Genomic DNA, 23,849 nt, shown 5'->3' with positions numbered 1-23,849 from the left:
CAACCTGTTATATATTCATGATTAACAACCAACAGGGCATCCTATAGAACGCCCAATACATATATACAACTATTAAACCACAGGGGGTCATATCGACCGCCCATGGGAGCATATATATAACGCCCTCTAATAGATACATGATGAAAAAACTACAGGGCTCCTACAGACCGACCCTGGGGTTTATGGAACACCCTCTAGAAGAAACATGTTGAACAAACAACAGGGGATCATATAGCAGATACACGATTATAACATAACAGATTATCCTATAGACACAACAGGGGATCAATTAAAACGCTCTCTAGTAGATAAATCTAGTGAATACATGATAACCAAACAATGGGATCATATAGACCGCCCCGGGGATCCTATAGAACGCCATATACGGATACACAACTATTAAACCACAGGGCTCCTATATAGACCGACTCTGGCATTTTATAAAACACCCTCTGGAAGAAACATGTTTAACAAACAACAGGAATCATATTCACCGACCTGGGGATCCTATAGAATAACCTGTTATAGATACATGATGAACAACCAACAGGGGATCCTATAGACCGCCCCAATGATCCAATAGAACGCCCTATAGCAGATACATAATTATTAAACCACAAGGGATCTTATAGAACGCCCTCTAATAGATACATGGTGCACAAACAACAAGGCTCCTATAGACCGACCCGGTTATCCCAAAGAATGTCCTTCGGGGATTCTACATGGAACGCCCTATAGCAGATACACAACTATTAACCTATCCCAAAGAACGACCCTTGAATGTTCAGGGGATCATGTAGAACGCCCTGTAATATATACATGAAAAACAAACAACAGTCTAACCTATATAGAACGTCCCATAGTAGATGTATAATATTCAAACAACAGGGGACCCTGTATAGCGTCCTTTAGTAAATATATGTTCAGACAACAGGGGATTCTGTAGACCGCCCAGGGGATCCTGTAGAACGCCCCTTAGTATATACACGATAAACATACAATAGGGGATCATATAGTACGTTCTTTTGTAGATATAAAATGTTCAGACAACAGGGGATCCTGTAGAACGCCCTTTAATATATACATAATAAACAAACAATATATTGGATTCTATAAAACGTTTTATAGTAGATATATAATGTTCAGACAAAATAGGATACTGTAGAACGCCCTATAAAATAAACACGAACAACAACAGCAGGGGATCCTATTTAAGATATTTAACGTTGAGAAAAAAGGAGATCCTGCAGACCGCTCAAGGGATCATAAAAGCCTTATAGTATATACATGAAAAACAAACTACAGAGGGACCTACATAATTTCCTATCTCAGATGGATAATTTTAAACAAAAGAGGATCCTGTAGAACGACCTGTAAAATAAACATGAAAAACAATCGATAGGGGCTCTTATAGGACGTCCTTTAGTAAATGTATAATGTTCAGACAACAGGGGATTGTGTAGACCGCCAAGTGAATGAACAACAAACAACAGGGGATCCTATAGAACGTCGTATAGTAGATAAATAATGCTGAGAAAAGAGGGTATCCCACAGACCGCCCAGAGGATACTGTAGAACGCCTTATAGTAAGAACATGAACAACAAACAACAGTCTAACCTATATAGAACGTCCCATAGTAGATGTATAATGTTGAGAAAACAGGGGATCCTGTAGACCGCCTACGGAATCCTGTAGAAACGCCCAATAGTATACACTTGAAAAAAAACCAGGGAATCATGTAGAACGTCCAGGGGATACTGTAGAACGCCCTATAATATATACATGAACAACAAACAACAGGGGGTCATATAGAACGCCTTATAGACCAACAGACCAACCAAGTGATCCTATAGAAAGACTTATAGTATATACATGATAATTAAACAACAGGGGAACCTTTAGAATGTCCTATCTTAAATGCATAATTTTCATAAACAACAGGGGACCCTGTAGAACGCCCTTTAGTATCTACCTGAAAAACAAATAACAGGGGAACCTATGGAATTTCTTATCTCAGATGCATACTATTTTAACAAAAGAGGATCCTGTAGACCACCCAGGTGATACTGTAGAACGCCCTATAGTATAAACATAAACAACAAACAACAGGGGACCCTATAGAACGTCCTATAGTAGATATATAATGTTAAGAAAACAGGGGATCCTGTAGACCGCCTAGGGGATCCTGTAGAACGCCCTATATATAGAATACACTTGAAAAAACAAACAACACGGGAACCTGTAGAACGTCTTATAGTAAATAAATAATGTTGAGAAAACAGGGAATCCTGCAGACCGCCCAGTGGATACTGTAGAACGCCCTATAGTATCAACACGAACAATAAACAACAGGGGATCCTGCAGACCGCCCAAGGGATCCTGTAGAACGCCCTTTAGTATATACTTGATTAACAAAAAAAGGGGATCCTATAGAACGTCTTATAGTTGATAATTAATATAATTAATGTTGAGAAAACAGGGGATCCTGCAGACCGCCCGGGGGATACTTTAGAACGCCCTATAGTATAAAGATGAACAACAAACAACAAGGGAACCTGTAGAACGTCTTATAGTAAATAAATAATGTTGAGAAAACAGGGGATCCTGCAGACCGCCCAAGGGATCTTAAAAGCCCTTTAGTCTCTACCTGAAAAACAAATAATGGGGAACCTATAGAATTTCCTATCTCAGATGCATAATATTTTAACAAAAGAGGATCCTGTAGACCACCCAGGGGATACTGTAGAACGCCCTATAGTATAAACATATTAAACAAACAACAGGGGACCCTATAGAACGTCTTATAGTAGATATATAATGTTGAAAAAGAGAAGATCCTGTAGACCAACTAAGGGATTCTATAGAAAGCCTTATAGTATATACATGATAGGCACACAACAGGGGAACCTATTGAAAGTACTATCTTAAATGCATAATTTTTATAAACAGGGTATCCTGTAGATCGCTCAGGTATTCTGTAGAACGCCCTGTAGTATATACTTGAAAAACAAACAACATGGGATCATATACGTCTTATAGTATATATATAATGTTGAGAAAACAAGGGATCCTGTAGACCGCCTATGGGATCCTGTAGAACGCCCTATAGTATACACTTGAAAAACAAACTGGGGATCCTGTAAAACGTTCTCTTAGCCTAGTAGATACACTAGAAACAAACAATAGGGTGTCCTATAGAACGTTCTATAGTTTATATATAATGTTGAGAAAACAGGGGATCCCAAAGACCGACCAAGGGATCCTGTAGAGAGTCCTCTAGTATAAACATAATAAACAAACAACAGGGGATTCTTTAGAACGTTCTCTTAGCCTAGTAGATACATCAAAAACAAACAATAGGGTATCCTATAGAACGTTATTTAGTTAATATATAATATTCAGACAAGAGGGGATCTGGAGAACACGCCCTTTAGTATAATACATGATAAACAAACAATATGAGATCCTATATATATTTTTTCTCCAAAATTACAGTGCCCATAAAGGGCATAAAATCAGATACAATTGATTTACATAATTGGTAACAACAACAATAATAGAGGCGTACACATATATATTTGGAAAATGAGCATTGGTCAGAATCAAGCCAAAAACTAATAAAATTACATTATATATGTATTTATTCTCAAATTGTTTACTTGACTTAGTGTCAGAGTTCATACTTGATCTCCTTAATTCAAAACAGTCACCAATAGAACAGCCCAGTTTTTCCATAAGAGTAACATGTTTTTGGGTCAAGAGCCATAAAAATTTAGAATATTTTAAATTTATAAAATTATAACAATTGTTAGAAATGTCTTGGAAAAATCGTCCTTTTGAATATCATAAAGAGGGCATTCTAATAAAAAATTAAGCTCATCTTCACCTTTACTGAGTGAGCAATTAGAACAAAGACATTGTCTTATCGGGCCCCTTTATAGCTGACTATGCGGTATGGGCTTTGCTCGTTGTTGAAGGCCGTATGGTGACCTATAGTTGTTAATATTTGTTTCATTTTGGTCTCTGTGGATAGTTGTCTCATTGGCAATCATACCACATCTTCTTTATTTTATTTTATATATGACAATATTTTTACATTGATAAAATTATAGTAAAATACAAAGGAAATCTACCAATCTCTGACATTACAGCTATATTACTTGACTTTCTGTTTACACCAAGAATGTATTTCATAAATTTGGTATGAGCTTTTTAAGAAGAATCCTGACCAGAAACTTGTTCCTATAGAACGTTCTATACTATACTAGATATATATATGTATATAATATTCAGACAACAATGGATCCTGTAGACTGCCCAGGGGATCCTGTAGAACGTCCTTTAGTGTATACATGATAAACAAACAATATAAGGAATCCTATAGAACGTTCTGTAGTAAATATACAGGGTTCATACAACAGGGGATCATGTAGAACGCCCTCACATAGCTTTATTGTAAACAAGTAACAATGGTTCCTATAGAACGTCCCGCTATAGTAGAATGGTCAGACAACAGGGGGTCAGATTACAAATTCGTTTCTTTAAACGCAGACCAGGGCCCATGGTACCACGTGCATGTGGCATTTGCAGGTCTTTACAACATAATTAGGGCACTTTTAAAGTACTACTGTTTATCATATCTATATCAAATGTATCATATGTATTTTAAAAAGGAATCTGTATATATATATTTTCACAATGATATATGCTACTGTAATGCGGTACATTTTCCTTTTTTTTCATGTGATAAAAAATAAATAAAGCAAATTCACCGTGTTACATGAAAGTTAATGATTTTGAGTCGGTTTTTTTAATAATTGTACATGTTGAGAATATTCTATTTTTAGAATAAGTATTTTCAGAATCGTTTATAAATAGCCTATAAATAAAATATGCATAATTCATGAATCGTGACGTAGGGCGGTCTACGGGATCCCTTCTTCCGCTACAGACAATCTCCCATACAGACAGAGTTATCGTCCTTTCCTCCTCAATCTGATTGAGGAGGAAAGGACGATAACTCTGTCTGTATGGGAGATTGTATTTTATTAGAATGATTCGCTGTTCGAGTGCAAGAACGATAGTGAATAATTTGTATGAGGTACCAGAAATTATTGTGAATCAAAATAAATTGCTGGAGTAAATAACAGTTTGATGACGTTGTTGAAGGTATAGATGACAAAGTTATCAGTTAAAATGACTACAAATGACATTGAATATTTTGTAGCCACATTGTAAATTATTAATATGACAGTGACTTTAATGTTATGAATTATAAACTATTTTTTTTTTATCAATCTGATAATTTACAATTTTGTACCATATAAAAAAAATATGTCATTGATCAATAAAGCAAATGTCTTTTAAAAGTAATCAATTATCATAGCAGGGGCGGACCCAGCCATTTTAAAAAGGGGGTAGTTCCAACTACATGTCCCCATTAACCTGATTAAAATGCATTGATCATACAAAAAATAGGAGGTTCCAACCCCCTGACCCCCCTCTTGATCCACCACTGCATAGTATCAATACATGCCTTTTATAAAATTAATTAATTATACATTTTTAAAATCATTTATTAAGAATAATCAAAATCTCACTGTGTTATTATTTAATATAAACAAAAATAAACGTTGGTGAAATTCAGTGATAAAGCAACCAAACAACACAATTAACCTCAAGCCATCTATACAAATGGGTTGATTATATAGGGAATCACTGAAGCATGACTGGAGAGGGCCCCCCTTAAGGAAAGGTTCTGGATCTGCCGCTGGTAGTAATAATTATCTCTAGATCTATATACATGATATAAATTAATAGCCAACATCAGAGACATATATACACATATATGTGTATATATGTCTCTATATGTGTATATATGTCTCTATATGTGTATATATGTCTCTGAATCAACCAAATTTTTCCCACGAAGGGGGGGGGGGGGGTGGGAGGGGGCGCCTTGGATCCGTCTATGACTACACTGTAAAATCATTCAAAATTTTGTTTAAAGACAAGTGAGGGCCTCTCTTACAAAACATTTAACATGATAACAATACATCTGTTTTGAACTGAATATTATGCTGAAGAAAATCATGAAAATAGGGTCAGTAAGTTGAGCCAAATAATTGTTTTTTCTAATACTTTTGAAGTGGTATGGATCAACATGGGAATAACACGCCTGAATTTAATATGTTGAATAGTGCTTATTCAAAAACAACAAAAACAATCTTTTTGGAATGTTCTAAAATATGGGTTGGTATAGGAACAGCAGTATTTCAGAAGGCCTAATTATGGTTGTCGTGAAAATACACATTATTTTTTGTTATTTTATCTCGTCTATCATTTGTCTATGTACATTTTATTGAAATGATTGTTTTTTTTCAGATTTGCAACAACAAATGAACAATGAATTGTGGAAATGAAATCCAGATCTACTTACCTACTCCTGCTAGCTGCTGTGTTGATACTTCTCATTCTCTACTTAAACAGTGTAATGAATAAAGATCAAGACAAAGTTTTTGACAAAAAAGAAATTGAATTTAGTTTAGTTGCTAAAAACTCCAAACTTCCGTCAAACTTGTCTGTTTTCAATGTTAAAATGAACTTAACAGAAAAGAAAAAATTGATAGACATTATATCTACATTTGCTATATTTATGGATTCTTTGAATCTAACATACCTGTTATATGGAGGGAGTTTGTTGGGTGCCTATAGGCATGCAGGAATTATACCCTGGGATGATGATATTGATGTCTGGATTAATAGCTCTCAATCAGAACAGTTTAAACAGGAATTCCATAAAATAAAGGAATATAAACTGCATCATCAACCAAATTCTCAGTGGAAAATGTTTTCTATACATGGTACAGACATAAAAGATGAATCTTATCAATGGCCATACATTGATATACTATTATTTAAAGAAAATGAAACACATATATGGGATTCGTTAGAACAATACAAAGATTTATTTGTTTACAAAAAGTCTGATGTTTTTCCATTGAAAAAGTGCAATTTTGAAAATTTACTACTAAATGTTCCAATTAACACAGAAACAATTGTGACAACCAATTATGATCCAAACATTTGTGTTACTGGAAAATTCAATCATAAAAGTAACCAGCCAATCAGACAACAACGACAGGTCATACCATGTAAACATTTGTCTCAATATTATAAATTTGGATCAAACTGTTAAGGATTGAATAATGTATTAATAAAAGCTTTTATACATATGTATGACATTTTGTTTGATCTCCATTTTTACTGAACAAGAACACATTTTTATAAAGGGACAAACTGAAGACCGCTTTTCTACATTTGAAAATGCCTGTACCAAGTCAGGAATATGACAGTTCTTGTCCATTCGTTTTTGATGCGTTTTGATTTTGCCATGTGATTATGGACTTTCCAAATTGATCTTCCTCTGAGTTCAGTATTTTTGTGATTTTACTTTTTTTGGGTGCAGGATTTTATGTGTTAAATACCCATTGGTGGCCTTCTGCTGTTTTCTGCTTTTTTGTCAGGTTGTTGTCCTTTTGACACATACCCCATTTCCATTCTCAATTTTATATATTATGTACATACGCGTGTTCAATTCATGCAAATATATATATCTAACACCTCAAAGGATAACTGTTTTAACAATTCAGTCTGTCAGAGCACACAGCAATGTTAAAAAAATAGCTAGTCCAACTTTGATAAAATCAGGGCAAATCTAAGGGAATCATTAAACCAAGCTAGCTTCCCTTTACTGTAAGCCCCTCCTGTCCTCCCCCTTATGAAAATCGCCTTTAGGATCTCATCATGTGATATGTATGTTTATGGGATATCTCTTTTGGACTGACATAAGTTCTACATTTTACCTATAGTATTAACGCAAAATTTCAATCCTGGTATCTATGAGGAGTTTATATGTTGTTAGTTACCTAAATTGATTACATTGTACATAACCTGTCAATATCAAAGAAATAGATTTGACAATAAAAAGATGCGTTATGATTGCCAATGAGACAACTATCCACAAAAGACTAAAATGACACAGACATTAACAACTATAGGTCACCGTTTGGCCTTCAACAATGCATTCATTTCACAGCTGTCTATTTATGAAGACTTTGTTAATTTCCAAATGTATATTGTAAGGTGTCTTTGGGTTGCTGTCCTATTGATGTGTAACTCTTAACGTCTCAAAATTGAAAGGCACTTGAAATACTTTTGTATGGTTAGGGGCAGGCATTTAGTAAAAATTGTGTGGTTATGTATATACGCATCCCATGTAAAATGCAGTTGTACTTGGGATGGCAATAAAAAGAAGATGTCTTCCCTAATTCATGTAATTCATTAGACAAGTTGATTATACATGTATGATGTACATACAAGACTATTTTCTATCTTTAGTTCATTATTGCACCCCTGAAAAATGCAGGAAAAAGATGTACAGCAGCTACGATCACAAAGCACTGATTTATAAACCTACCTCAGAACAAACATTTGTGGACCACAATCAAATCACTCTTTTTCAAACGTGACCTGATACACTATCAGTGCAAAATCAACTTCATGACCCCACATTTAAATTATATTATGGTGGATATAACTACAGCATAAACAACATGATATGTATGTAAATGTGAACATTCATTTATACTATCATTCTAGGATGTAGAATTTAAAATTGAGAATGGAAATGGGGAATGTGTCAAAGAGACAACAACCCGACCATAGACATGATAGAAAAAACAACAGCAGAAGGTCACCAACAGGTCTTCAATGTAGCGAGAAATTCCCACACCGGAAGCGTCCTTCAGCTGGCCCCATAACAAATATATACTAGTTCAGTGATAATGAACTCCATACTAATTTATACTTTGCATTTCATGAAATGAAAAGAATATTTCTACTTCACACTAGCATGACTAGTGTGTTAACTTGTTTATGATTAACCCTAGGGATATCCATCAAAATTTTAAAAAAAATAGCAAATTGACTATGAAAGAAAGAGTCTACATGATGGGTACAAGATTCACTGTAATAAAAATACTTTACAATTCTATTTTTGTCATGTTTATTATTGCTACCCTAAGAAAAAATGTTGTCAATTCACATGATACATGTATATAATATAAATAGCAACCACAATTAAGTTAATATAAGTTCATAAATACTACAGACATTTGTAGATCATTAGTATATGTATATAAATATACAAATGTTTATAAATGCATCAAATAACCATTAAAAAAACATACAAAAATAAGTTGCAACATGCATATATAAAGTATAAAACAAAATGCCAAGTAAAAATAATATTCAAGCCAAATAAAATGATTTTGTTTATTATATCTTCCACAATAGAATAATTAAAAAAAATCCTATATTTAACCAAAATTGATATGGACTTAAGAAAAGTATTTGAGAATGTGTAACTGAAAAAGACCTCAAAACATTGGAGAGGATAAAGATATAATAATTCATTCTATGTGACCCTGATCAGTTTGTAATTTGATTTAATCGTTGACAAAATACATATTATAGCATTGACAGTGTTTGACTAAAGTGTAGATCTGATCCAGGACCTATTGTAACAGGTTTACTAACATAGCCAGCCTCCACACATAACATAGTCTTGTATTCATCATCTCCAAAATCAGCCATTGCCTTAGCTTTATCTGCCCAAGGATTCCATACCACTACAAATAAGAAATATTACATTTTTTATAATATTTATGAAATATATTAATAATTTAGTATTAGATAGTTATTGGTTCTTACAAAACCATCATTAAATCAAAGCCTTATGAGCACTAACGAGTGACAATTGTTTTCATTTTTCATGGTTAAATCCTGAATAGTATTAAGGTTTTGAACCAAACTAGAGGCTATTTTGAATTGAGTTGTCTTTCTTTGCTTGATTGTAAATGTAATAGACTAGATTCATCCTTTAGGTGAAATTATACATGGAATGTTTTGTTTATAATCAATAAATTATTCATAGTTACAGTTACCCTTAATATCTGCACAGAAAATTAAAGGCATATGGTAAACCTGTATTTGTTGGTTACTTTCTTGTCGTGTTATCATTTTCTGTTCCTTTATACTCTTTCAAAAAATAGGGATAAGTTTGGCAAATTTTGTTTGTAAGGTAACTCCCTCAGTTCACCAAAAAAATCTGAAAAAAGTAACATGATGTCTAAAATACATACCTATGTCTGGAAAATTTTGAGTTTTGATTAAAACATCCCCAGATTTTACTGTTACTCCTTTTACTATTATTTCACTTGGACAATTTTTGTAAACTCTACAATAGAAATACAGAACATATATTGATAAATTGATAGATTGGTAGCAATTATATGTTATGTTAGCACATGAGGCTATTCATGAACTCTCTATCTAGATCAACCATAGGTCTTTCATTTGGATCTCCACTTTGTTAGAGAAATGACTCATTCTTCATGTTTTGAATTATCTCCCTTCTATAAAATAACCAGATGCTCCGCAGGGCGTAGCTTTATATGACCGCAGAGGTTGAACCCTGAACGGTTGGGGCAAGTATGGACACAACATTCAAGCTGGATTCCGCTCTAAATTTGGATTGTGATTAAATAGTTGACACAGCATAGGTTTCTGACACAGAATGAATGTATTCAAATGAACTTAAAATTTTTGTTTTCTCTTAGAGCAATTCACTATGCTGTTGAATATTAATCCTCTCAAAAAAATGTTTGAAGAAATTTTCTTTTTATTTATGAAATTTCAAACGAGAAAAATTGAACCCAAATTTTTAATCACATCCCCCTTTCCCTTATTCCAAAACTAATTTCAATTAAAATATTCTAATGGAGTTTGCAACAATTACTACTCATTTAAATACATCATAAAATATTAAGATGTAAAAAAACTGCTTGTTATCACTGAATGGTAAAGATTATTTAAATTTATCAGTTGGTAGTAAAAAGTGAATATACATTGTATATTGTATATAACAAAGATTTAAGTTGATTCTGGACAAAGAAAGATAACTCCAATTAAAAAAAATTCTTGCAGATATTTCTTGCTTACTATACTGGACAAAGAAAGATAACTCTTAATTAAAAAAAAAATTGCTATTTCACAATATTGTGAAATTAGATATTTCTTGCCATTGCACAATACTGTGCAATTGAAAAGACTTGCTATTGCACAATACTTAATATAATAATTTTAGATCCTGATTTGGACCAACTTGAAAACTGGGCCCATAATCAAAAATCTAAGTACATGTTTTGATTCAGCATATCAAAGAGGCCCAAGAATTTAATTTTTATTAAAATCAAACTTAGTTTAATTTTGGACCCTTTGCACTTTAATTTAGACCAATTTTAAAACTGGACCAAAAATTAAGAATCTACATACACAGTTAGATTTGGCATATCAAAGAACCCCAATTATTCAATTTTTGATGAAATCAAACAATGTTTAATTTTGGACCTCGATTTGGGCCAACTTGAAAACTGGGCCAATAATAAAAAATCTAAGTACATTTTTAGATTCAGCATATTAAAGAACCCAAAGGTTTCAATTTTTGTTAAAATCAAACTAAGTTTAATTTTGGACCCTTTGGACCTTAATGTAGACCAATTTGAAAACGGGACTAAAAATTAAGAATCTACATACACAGTTAGATTCGGCATATTAAAGAACCCCAATTATTTAATTTTGATGAAATCAAACAAAATTTAATTTTGGACCCTTTGGGCCCCTTTTTCCTTAACTGTTGGGACCAAAACTCCCAAAATCAATACCAACCTTCCTTTAATAGTCATAACCCTTGTGTTTAAATTTCATAGATTTCTATTTACTTATACTAACGCTATGGTGCGAAAACCAAGAAAAATGCTTATTTGGGTCCCTTTTTGGCCCCTAATTCCTAAACTGTTGGGACCAAAACTCCCAAAATCAATACCAACCTTCCTTTTGTGGTCATAAACATTGTGTTCAAATTTCATTGATTTCTATTTACTTTAACTAAAGTTATTGTGCGAAAATCAAGAATAATGCTTATTTGGGCCCTTTTTTGGGCCCTAATTCCTAAACTGTTGAAACCAAAACTCCCAAAATCAATCCCAACCTTTCTTTTGTGGTCATAAACCTTGTGTCAAAATTTCATAGATTTCTATTTACTTAAACTAAAGTTATAGTGCGAAAACCAAGAAAATGCTTATTTGGGCCCTTTTCGGCCCCTAATTCCTAAAATGTTGGGACCAAAACTCCCAAAATCAATACCAGCCTTCCTTTTATGGTCATAAACCTTGTGTAAAAATTTCATACATTTCTATTCACTTTTACTAAAGTTAGAGTGCGAAAACTAAAAGTATTCGGACGACGACGACGACGACGACGCCAACGTGATAGCAATATACGACGAAAATTTTTTCAAAATTTGCGGTCGTATAAAAACAGTTTGGAATATTATTCACAAACTGAAGTTTTAAACACTTCAAGGATCATTTGTGTCATCTTCTATCTGAATACATGCAACTACAGGTCGAAGTTATAAATTTAAAGGGAAATAACTCCTAACAAACAGTCAATGTAAAATTTCAATAAGACATTGTTGAATAGGCCATACCAGAAAGATTTCAGTTTAAATATATGAATAATATACTTTGGACTTCTTTATTTTTGTGGGTATATCACTGGATTGTGGAAAACTTGTATTTCTTTTGTTTCCATATTATATTACCATCAAAATCAAGGAAAATTTGTACCTCATAAATTATATTGAAATCAGTTTAAAAAATTCATACTGGCTCCAAGCTTTCCTTGTCAAATTGAATTGAAGGTGGTAAAAACTACCAAATTTACAAGAAAGCTGTGTTCCTTTGCTTTTGTTCCTTCCAAGTGAATTTATAGATTACAATTAAAATAATATAAAGCATGCAAACCAAGAGTTTAAATGACTTGCTTGCCAACTTTTTTTGGTTAGAAATTTTAATTAAGATTGACACCTAAATTCAATAGGTAGGTGGAGTATAACAGTCTGATCACTATATACAAAGGTTTGATTGGTCAATGAATATCAAAATTGATTTCAATATAATATTCATTGTCTCTATTTTATATGGTAAACAAACTGTTTCTCTGCCTCTCCATTGAATTTAGGTGCCAAATTTAATAAGAATGCTTGAGCAACCAACCAAACAAATGTTGCAAGCAAGGCATTTGAACTCTTGGTTTGCATGCTTTATTATTTCAACTGTAAGTTTCATGCATTTATTTATACACCTTATCTTTTCTTTTACATTATAGATACCCTATAAAAGATAGGTAGTATGTAAAATACTAGTACCCAAGACCTGTACTAAAATTAATTTGGATCGATTAATTTTTGACAAAGTATTCACTGTTACATTTTGACAAAAATATTAAAATTTCAAAAAATTTGAATCAGCCATTTAATAAGAAAAAATACACTGGTTATATAGCAGTTTGACAAACACTTATTTTGATCATTGGGAAGCTTCATATTCCCTTTACAACACAACGTAATTAAAACGTTTTGCTGATTTTACAGAGTTATCTCCCTGTAGTGTTAGGTACCACCTTAAGATCTCCTAATGTACTTACCTATCATAATTCTCTGGGATATCAACAAATTCTCTTTTTTCAACCTCTTCTTTTCCATCAGCTACCTGTATTAATGAATCATAAAAAATAAACATGTCAAGAATATGGTTAGTGGTTGTTTTATGTTATTTGTATGCCACATTTTTTGATACTTTTTGTTTTATTTATTTAAAACTTGTTTAGATTTTAAACCATGGAGCATGACATATTGCATGGACTTCTATTTAACTCATAAATATGCAGATAAGTAATAGGAGTTTACTTTGAATTTCATTTAGGTATCATAGTATCCATGCAAATACTAGAAATACCAGTATTTATTTTCTGTTAAAAAACACTCCAAAATGTTATGGTATGTCAAAAGAAAAAAACATAAAACAATACAGCAATTTTAAGGCGGATCGCAGGTATTAATCTTTTTTTTTTAAATATACTAGGATTTGGCTATTTTTTTCTGTAAATAAAGTTTATCCTATACTTAATAGAAAAATAAAATAAAAATATGGGGTCACTGTTCATTTAAGCTAACAGCTTCTTTGAAAAAATAATAAAAGATATATGTCACACATGAGTTAAAAAAAGATATTCAATTGTAATGCAAAAAATGTCATTTTTTTCACTAAAGGGAAATAATTTGGAGTTTTTCCAATGATATAAACATTTTTAAAGTTATCTAGGGCCAAAACAAATTGATTTTTGGTTGATTTTTGTACCATATCATAAAGTAATAACTAATAGTGTAATAAATAATATTGGTCATGAAGAAAAAAATGTTTATATTTTGGCTGAATTTTGTGTACCCTCGCTCCTCCTTAAAAGCATATAAATTGTTTAATGTACCCGCTCTGTTGAGTTTTCCCACATTCTCAATGACTTTAGGGACCAATCACTCCTTGATTTATAAAGGAATTGGTAACTTTTATTAATGATGTTACATCCTTTTATGTATGTGAACTTATACTGCAGAGAAATAAGAGTATGTAATTTTATGTTCAGTCTATGAACAATAAATTGTTTATTTTTTTAATGTACAGTAGGTCTTCATTTTGTCATCATAATTTTTTTTTATTTGCCTCAATCTATACCATAAACAACATTAGTTACAATTTTGAGAAAAGTTTGAAACAAGTGCTATCATTGAAACATGTTATACAACAGGTACATTTAGATTCAACACAGAAATATTTTGATAGTTTATCAATAAAACTAACTTTATTAATATACACTTTACTTAGTATAATTGAATGCAATTTTTTTCTAAAGTTGAGTACATACCTTGTCTATATATGTAAGTTGTTCTAAACCAGAAATAGATGCATGTGAAATATCACCTGTCCTAAAGTATGTATGCATTAATGTAGTAAAATCAAATTCTTTATTTCCTGAAAGAAAAAATCATCAATTAAATATTCATGTTAACCAAAATCACATACCATATGTACATATGCTACAACAGCTTTATGGCATTTTGAGTGAGTCTTTTCTATAATGAGACAATTAATTTCACTGTGTATTGATATACCAATATCTAGTAAACACAAGTAGTCCTTCAAAAACTACATAAGTGATGAAGCTTATTTAGGAGAGGTCCATGATGTTGACCTCTACCTGCTTAACTACTGAAATAGAACCCCTGATACATCCACATTAGTATAATCAAACAATTTGTCATTTTTTGAAGCTACTAACCTTTTCCCTTATTTAAGAAAATAGTAGATTCAGTTTCTCCAATGATTTAATGGAAAATGCAAAGTGTAAAGTTCTGAAGAGATATATATGTGAGGTATATCAAAATTATATCTGGTCAGATATATAAGCATATCATTTTATCAAATTCCTAAGTAATGATTTTTGTCTTTGTAATTGTCATGAATATGACATACCACTATCCTATTATTATTTTACTTTTTTTAAATAAATATCTTTATCATATGTTTAGTAGTAAATACAGTAGTTTTGCATATGTGATAAATAGGCTGCTGTTTAATCCATATCGCGCAACTTTGATGCGCACCCTTTATCGCATACCCTTTATCACACCCCTACCCTTTATCGCACCCCTACCCTTTATCACACCCCTACTTTTTTTTTTTTTTTTTTTTTAACATAAAGTCCGTTTTAATTTTTTTTAGCTCAAGAAAAATTTTCCTCAAAATTTTATTTAATGACATCATAGTTTGGTATGTGACGTCACGAACGTCAAGTTTTCATAGTTTTTGGCACACTAAATGCAACTTTAAAAAACTAACAAAAATAAACAAAATATTTTTAAAACAACAGCACGCAAATTGTAAGGTAACCAAGGTGCTTCGGATTAGTAAATGAGCAGTTCTTTTAAGGCCTTTGAAACAAGACAAAAGTAGAACTGAAGGTATTACCCAGTGCTATGGATCAGAAAACAGTTCATATAATACTCTTCTGTTGAAACATATGATAAAGCGTATAATACATTGCAAAATCCGTATCACATGCCGTATCACCCTCGACCAATATCATCCCTCGGGCCTAAAGGCCCTTGGGCTGATATTGATGTCTCGGAATGATACGACATATGATACGGATTTTGCCATGTATTATTCTCTATTTATTGCACTTTCCTTTGCTTATGACAAATTACTCGACCTACAGCAGTTGGATGAGTATCCCTGTGAATTAGTCACTTGATAACCAGTGAATTTATTCAGTGAATTCACATTTATAGATAGCTTGTTAATTTTACAATTTATAGTTATTACATACATTTTGCAAAATATGTGGTTTTCCTGTTTGAATGGTTTTACACTAGTAATTTTTTAGCCCTTTATAGCTTGTTGTTTGGTGTAAGCCAAGGCTCAGTTTTGAAGGATGTACATCGATCTATAATGATTTACTTTTTTTTAAATTGTTATTTGGATTCAGAGTTGTCTCATTGGCACTCACACCACATCTTCCTATATCTATTTATGATTACTATCCTTTTATATTCCATTTTACAACATTAAATAGATAGTGTTTCTTTAACATAAGCTGAATGAGTATTGAATTCAGACTAAAACTATAAATTTAGGAATATAACAATGTGTACCATAATAAACTGACCTACCTGTATTTTGTATTGTAAGTTTTAATGTCAGTGATGATACTCCTAACTGTATTGTATACAAAAGTTTAAATCTAAAAACAAACAAAATAAAATAAATTAAAAGGGAATTGAAATTAGTTCTAGTCCCCCTATATATATTTTTTTTTATATGTATGACCCTCTTTGCTGAACATATTTACAACATGTCCAAGAATTCCAAGATTAAGAGCTTTCCTCCAGTTTGAATACTTACAGGTTAGAATAGACAATGATGTAACATGGGTGCAGCACTTTTATGATGGTTTTCAGAATAACTGGGCCAATAGAAGTATGTACAATGAATCACTCTTAATTTTCACATTAGCAGTACAGTACAAAGACTCTATTTCCCCATTTGTCTAATATTCTTATTTATCATATACTTAAACTAAATAACATATGCTTTTTACTGTATGTTAAATATTATTAAATTAACGTAAATTCCATATTTTTTTCGATTTGGTGCTTAGCGGGCTGATATGAAAAGTTTATCACATGCCTTTCCGTAACATTATCGCATGGCATTCCGGTGATACTCGGCAAATTCCAGAAAATTAACATTCAATGCTTTGTTTTCTATGAAAAACATTACAAAATTGTGTACAAAACAATTCTTTGGATACTGGACAGTATATATTGTAAATTCTAACATGACGTCCTTCAAACGCTTTGAGTACACACCCGTGGTAAAATTTGAATATATTGCATGGACTGTTCCGATCGTACTCCTATGTTATATGCTTTTTTTATGAATGAGTTTCGCGACGTCATAAAACGATGACGTTAGAATATGAGCATTTTACAGGAAAAATACACTTTTTTAAATCCGAAAATCATCACAACAAGGAAATGTATACAAACGGTGCTAAAATGTGTTATAAGCCACATTTGTTGAAACATTTAAGACATATAAGTAAATTATCATTTAAATTAATTAAAAACTTTCTATATACGTTATTTTAAATAGTTTAAGCATGTCACTAATTCAGTTTGCTCTGTTCTTTTACGCCAATTTAATAGTGCGTTTATTTATGGGAATGGAAAATATTTGCCTCCACCTAGAGCGCTTCGATCCAAAAGAATTGCCGTATTTGACCTATTAGAATCGAAATAATTCATGGGGGCTTGAATATATCTAGATTTTACCACGGGTTGTCCCTTTATGCCGATATTTTACCCCTCGCTATCGCTCAGGGTAAAATATTTGTCATAAAGGGCCAACCCGTGGTAAAATCACAATATATTCAAGCCCCCATGAATTATTTCTTAAATAATAAACAAAAAACAAAAAAAACTAACAAACAAATTATTAAATAAATCCATTTTTAAAACTTTCAAAAAGTTGACTTTTCCAAACAGTGTTCATTATGCATAGTTTTGTCAATTCCATCATATGTCTCTGTTGAGGCATATGATGGAAAGATTTCATATCAAATGTACTAAATTTGGGGTATATCATCCATCAAGTTATCACTCTTTAGACTTCTATTTGGGAACCATGTAAAAGGATCAATATACAAATCTGTTATTTTTCCATTGTTGAAGCATATGATAAAAAGATCATAACATGTCATTTTTTCATATCGCATGTGTTGTTAGCCCTCGGTCAATATCAGCCCTTGAGCCATGCGGCTCATAAGCTGATATTGAATGAACCTAGGGCTGATAATACATGCGATATGAAAAATGCCATGTAATAATCTGATAATACATGTAAGGGGCTGATAAAAGCACAATTACTCACTGATAATCCCACATTTGTCTGGTTTCTTCATCATCACTTAAAGATAAACAACAAACAATATTGCCATCCTCTTCCTACAAACAGAATGAAATTCACTAAATAATTTACATTAACTCAGAAACGAATATGGAGACAGCAATCCAACAATTTATTTTGGATTTTTTTTTTTCAATTTTGTGGCCTATAGTTGTTTACATCCTCATCCTGGTGGATGGTTGGTGGATGGTTGTCTCATTGGCAGATCACACTACATCTCCCTTTGTATATATGAGTGTATGTCATAATAAAGACATTTGAATTGTCTCCCCTTATAGAAAACCTCAATGTGCTTGACACATTCTTATTCTATTTCTATCAATATAAACCATAATTCAGATTCTAATCATATCACTTCTGGTTATCATTTTAAATATATATTTATAATTTACTATAAATATATCATATTGTAATTGTTTTCTGGTTAGATAAATTGATTATTGAGACTTATTATCCATGACACAAATCAGATATGAACTTTAATATTTAGATGACTTATACCCATTGGGTCGGGTGTATATGTATATACATTGTATTATGTTGAACTATGTTAATTGACACACTTCTGTAATTTCAAAAGTCACTATAATAAATAATCTGCTTACTTACTTACTTACTATTATTAAATAAGCCATAAAGAGATATAAATCCAGTGTGTTTTTAATATGTATACTGTTCTCTTTACTATTGACTTTCATACCTTTGGAGGGCTCTCTACTTGCCATCTTTTAATTCTAGCAAAGCCATGCTGTGGTCCTTTATCCCATGGGCCAAAGCAAGCTGAAAGAAGGAAAATATTACTAGTTAAGAACTTATTTAATATCTGCATATTTTATTTTGTTTATCATATATCATTTGAAAGTGCAAGATTTCAATACTAAACAGTGTCCTGATTAGCAGTTACAAAATGTGTAAAACAAACCTACCTAACTATCTAGCCTATATTGTTCAGCCAGTAGACAGGAAACAAGAATATTTTTTGTTGCATAATTGCCCTTAAGGATGTACTTAGGTGAGGTTTTGGAATTTGTATAAAATGATCGGACTCCTTGGTGTTTTTTCATACAATACAATGTAAAATATTTTGCCCCATAACACCCATTTATTTTTTTATATAAGACTTTTATAGCTCATGAAAGGTCATTTACCAAAATTTTAGAAGATTCTTGATTTTCTTTCTTTTGTTTTGAGACCCAATTAATACCAATGCAAATATAAGGTAAAAGTCTGAGTAAGCCTTTTCCCACCATTTTTTAAATCTCAAATATCTCAAAAAGGAGGTCCATGACCTATCAATATTTTTAGCTTATCTTTATCCTTAATTGATGCTCTACCAGCTAAAAGTATCAATTTTAATTTCTCAATTTCTTAGAATTTACCTTAGCTCACCTAAGTACATCCTTAAATAAAAGTGTGAGATACATGTACATAATTATCAAAATACAAAAATGTGCAGTACTAAGTCTTGAAGATTAAAAAAAACATGAAAATATAGATAAACTTACGAAAGACAATTGGAATTCCACCTCTTATTGCTTTTTTGTTGTTGAAAACTGCATTTTCACTGAAAATCAAAACATACTAATATGTTTTCATCATAGGCAAATGATACATGTAAGTATCATACATGAAGTATAGCAATCCTTCTAAAACAAAGTATATAGTTGTATCTCATATCGTCATTTCTGATACGAAGAATTAGACAGTTAAACAGCTATTTTCCTTACTTCTTTATTTTGTTCTGTAACTATAATACAGAACAATGATTTGGAGTTTGATATATAGATTCTACCACTGCATCAACAGCTGATCAAGTGTGGTACAAGTTATCCACTCAAGACAGTTAAATTTTCAAAATTAAACTGTTTAGAAGAGAGTATAAATATCATATTGCACAAGATTTGGTGGTGGAATTGGTTTCTCTAATGATTTTTAAACCATATGCAGACAAATTTAATCCTTCTCTTAAAGAATGATCTGCAAAAAGATGTTATTTCTATGTGACTTCATCAGGCATGGTGACCTTTTTCATGACCTCACAATGGGAATTTAAAAGGAAAGCAAGAAAACTTTACGTCACAATCACATTTTGACCAATGAATAACTGAGATCAAATGAACAACATGTTGATCTTATAAAAATAATCAACAGGCCAGAAAAAATGATATTTTTTTTAAGAATTAGAGAAACAAGTATATTTTTCAAATCATCAATCTCTTTTTCAACCTGGTATCATTTTTGTAAGTCAATAAAGACAAAAATGTGTTGGCTTTCTTGACAGTTTGCTTGAGCTGTAAGTTACTGTCTCACTGACAATGATTTCTTTTTATTCATATTACAAGCATACATCAGAATGGTATAAATAAATCATTTTGGTGGTGAATTTTCATTCTATAAGAATTCAATCCAAGCAGCAACTGTATGAGCATTTTGAAAAAAGTCAATATCCACTTTGACCTTGGCTGACAGATTCTTCAATATGATTTCCCAAACAAAATAAAATTTGTGGTTGTATAGAATATTGTGCAGTTGTAAAATTATGAACATAAAATATTTACTATTTCGTAATTTGATATGACACATATATTCATGAAACATTTTTATATTCAAGCTAAAAAAAGAATCAAATGTTAATTTATGTATTGGTCAGCATGACATATATAAGACGTTACAAGGGAAATTTTTACCTTAGAAACAATATTTCTTTACCACGGTTTTCCCAGGATAAAACTGTTGCACCTATAAAGAAAGAAAACACATTTGCTTTAAATTTTCATTTCTGTTCTCCTACTACATGTATGAACATTTTGAAAAAAATATTTCTGTACTCTATTTATCATTGTTTATAAGATGCATACCTTATAACAAAATTATTTTCATTTACCTTTGTACATTATTCAATCTGGCAGCATTTTAATCAAGATAATTGTTGTTTTTCTAAAATTGTTTGCCACTAACCCCTTATTTTATTGATTTTGTAAGTTAATATGTCTTTTGTCTTGATTGAGTTAAGCCATTTAAATTGATATTTTATAGTATGTCTTTCTATGTTGTGATAAAGTATCATGTTACACTATTGTTTTATAGATAAGAGTGAAGGTTGGCTACATTTTTGTGCACCTGTTGTAAGTCAGGATCAATAATAATGAATCCCCACCATTCCCTAGACAATGCCAGACAACCAGAAGATCACTACTTGGTATTTAAAATTTGATAATGTATGGTAACTTACAGATATTTGCCTTGTTTTATCCAAGGTGATTGAGGACAGAATCCTGTTTACAGTGTTATGAGCCCCCATAGTCCCTCCCCTTTATTATCATAAATCTCTGATTTATTAATATATGTCACTTATTTTTACCATCATGACCATTGTTAAAGTGGAGTTAAAGTCTTATAGGTTTGTAAGTATGTTTTATTTTATCTCCTTGCACTTTCATGACTTGGCTGTGCTTTTCTACAGCAGTTGGTTCAAATTTCTGACCAGTTGAAAATTTGGTTTAATAAAACAAATTGCAATTTGGTCAAAATTTTGAATGAGTTGCAATTGGGGGAGAGCAACACTAACAGTCAAGTCACTGTAAAAGAATGTTTCTTTGAACGAAGATGTCTTGTGATCAGAGGACAGTTTTTGTTAGTTTTGTACCATGAACCATGGTTATTGAGCCAAATGTTAAATTTAACCATTGTTTCTCCCACATACATTGTACATGTACTAAATGCCACAGATGTCACATGTTAATATATAAATTGAGTTCTCTGTTTTTTACAGTTAGAATTTGAGTACCAGGTAGTTAGTATAATTTTGTTAAGTAACGGAGCTGATGAAAGAACTGCTTGTATTGGCAGCTTTGCAACACAAGCAATTCCTTTGACCACAATGTTTGTAGCTACCAGGACAAGGATTAGGCTGCTTCACTAATACAGATGTCACTAATTTGTCTCGGATGTTTTTATGTCTTCTGATAAGGTCATGACAGTCTGGTGGTGAGGAAAATACTTTCTTAAGATTTGAGTCATTTTCTATAATTTTCCAATGCTTCTGAACAATGGACAATGATGGATAACACATTTTTTTTTTTAATCAGGATGGTAAATGAGTACAAGAAGTGTTCTGATAAATGCTTTATTCTTCAATCTTAGTACTCTAGAAGTTTTTGGCGCCTAGTTCTGTTGGCTCTATTGAAAGCTGTATTAATGATGTTGTTATTGTGTCCTTGAACAACTAGATGTTTACGTAGTTGTCAAAGTCTAGCATTTTGCATATTTTCAGTCTGGCAAATTCTTTTGATTCACAATGCCTGGCTGAATGGGATACCTCTGGAGAAGTGTTTAGGATGGCAACTATTAGGAGAAAGAAATTGAGGTTTGCCTGTTTGTTTAGTATGAAGGTCTGTTGTAATGTTGAAATGAAATGTAAATTTGTATATATATCTTAATAAGTATTCAATATCATAATTCATAATAACTAAATTTTAAATCAGTAAGAACAGAGACATATAATACATATTGTATTATATGTCTCTGGTAAGAATAAGTGTTATGAATGAATAAAACATATCAAATTCATTAATTTTATAAGGGGAAACATGCCAGTATATGCCAGTATTGACCAATTGTAGAGTATTGTCCTGGGCGGTAAATACTGGGGGTGGTATTTACCATTGTTTACTGCCCAACCTTGATTTATGAAAATAAGGGGGAGGAACTATGGGGGATCCTGTCCTCAAGCACCTATGGCTGAATCTATTTTTACTCCATGACATTTTTTATGTTTTTTATCTATAGGTCTTAAAAACAAAAATGTATGATACGTATATTTTTAGATATTCAAAACTTAACAAAAGAATAGTGTACTGGATGTGTTAGAGAATCCGATATAAAATCAAAATAAAAGATGGACACGTAGATTTCAGTTACCAAACAAATGCACTACTAGCTTGCATCTGTCTCCCTTTGAAAGAACTACTGTGTCAGCTGCTGGGAATCTTTTTTCTAGTATATCTGTCATTCTCCAATAGCTGTTATTGTTTGAGTCTTTTCCAGGGCCAACGTTTCTGTTTTTGAACTCTTGAAAATTTACTTCCTGGTTGTCTAAAACTTGAAACAATACCGGTTACAGCTCCCCATAAAGACACTATTGACAATATATACCACCATGTGTCTATATCTGATATATATATCACAAATAGTAAAATAGTTGCAGTTAAAATACTTTCGTGTGATGTTAATGCATAACTATTTAGAACGTTAATATCTGCTTGCTTAACTATAATATACACCATATATACAAGCATGTGTACTGCAAGACTTTAATATTTGAGTACAATGTAGAACTAACTCTTATAACGCAAAAA

The 23,849-nt window shown here is 31.8% G+C and overlaps 2 protein-coding genes across 2 annotated transcripts; one reads left to right on the top strand and one right to left on the bottom strand.

Moving 5' to 3' along the window:
• The first annotated feature begins 5,039 nt into the window (after nt 1-5,039).
• LOC134714855 (uncharacterized protein RT0683-like) lies at nt 5,040-7,301 on the top strand. Its single transcript, XM_063576492.1, has 2 exons — nt 5,040-5,170; nt 6,386-7,301. The coding sequence occupies exon 2, from the start codon at nt 6,420-6,422 to the stop codon at nt 7,197-7,199; it is 780 nt and encodes a 259-aa protein (XP_063432562.1). The 5' UTR covers nt 5,040-5,170; nt 6,386-6,419; the 3' UTR covers nt 7,200-7,301.
• Nucleotides 7,302-9,051: 1,750 nt separating this feature from the next.
• Nucleotides 9,052-23,590, bottom strand: LOC134714854 (uncharacterized). The gene is made up of 10 exons (XM_063576491.1): nt 23,413-23,590; nt 21,180-21,231; nt 19,998-20,056; nt 19,193-19,272; nt 18,457-18,530; nt 16,695-16,765; nt 14,888-14,994; nt 13,613-13,677; nt 10,207-10,301; nt 9,052-9,693 (listed from the first exon to the last, which is right to left on the bottom strand). Exons 1-10 carry the CDS (start codon nt 23,501-23,503, stop codon nt 9,533-9,535), a joined length of 855 nt encoding a protein of 284 aa, XP_063432561.1. The 5' UTR covers nt 23,504-23,590; the 3' UTR covers nt 9,052-9,532.
• Nucleotides 23,591-23,849: the final 259 nt, after the last annotated feature.

Source organism: Mytilus trossulus, chromosome 4 (assembly GCF_036588685.1).
Source record: "Mytilus trossulus isolate FHL-02 chromosome 4, PNRI_Mtr1.1.1.hap1, whole genome shotgun sequence".
Lineage (NCBI taxonomy): Eukaryota > Metazoa > Mollusca > Bivalvia > Mytilida > Mytilidae > Mytilus > Mytilus trossulus.
The sequence above is the reverse complement of the archived record's forward strand: the minus strand, read 5'-3'. Positions and strand labels throughout refer to the sequence as shown.

Bases quoted from the DNA above. Each gene is read 5' to 3' on its own strand.
- LOC134714855 (XM_063576492.1), top strand. From the start codon at position 6,420: ATGAAATCCAGATCTACTTACCTACTCCTGCTAGCTGCTGTGTTGATA.
- LOC134714854 (XM_063576491.1), bottom strand. From the start codon at position 23,503: ATGACAGATATACTAGAAAAAAGATTCCCAGCAGCTGACACAGTAGTT. The intron at 20,057-21,179 runs GTAAAAATTTCC...TTTGATTTTCAG, and splicing joins AAAGAAATATTGTTTCTAAG to TGAAAATGCAGTTTTCAACA. The intron at 9,694-10,206 runs GTATGTATTTTA...TCTTATTTGTAG, and splicing joins TCAAAATTTTCCAGACATAG to TGGTATGGAATCCTTGGGCA.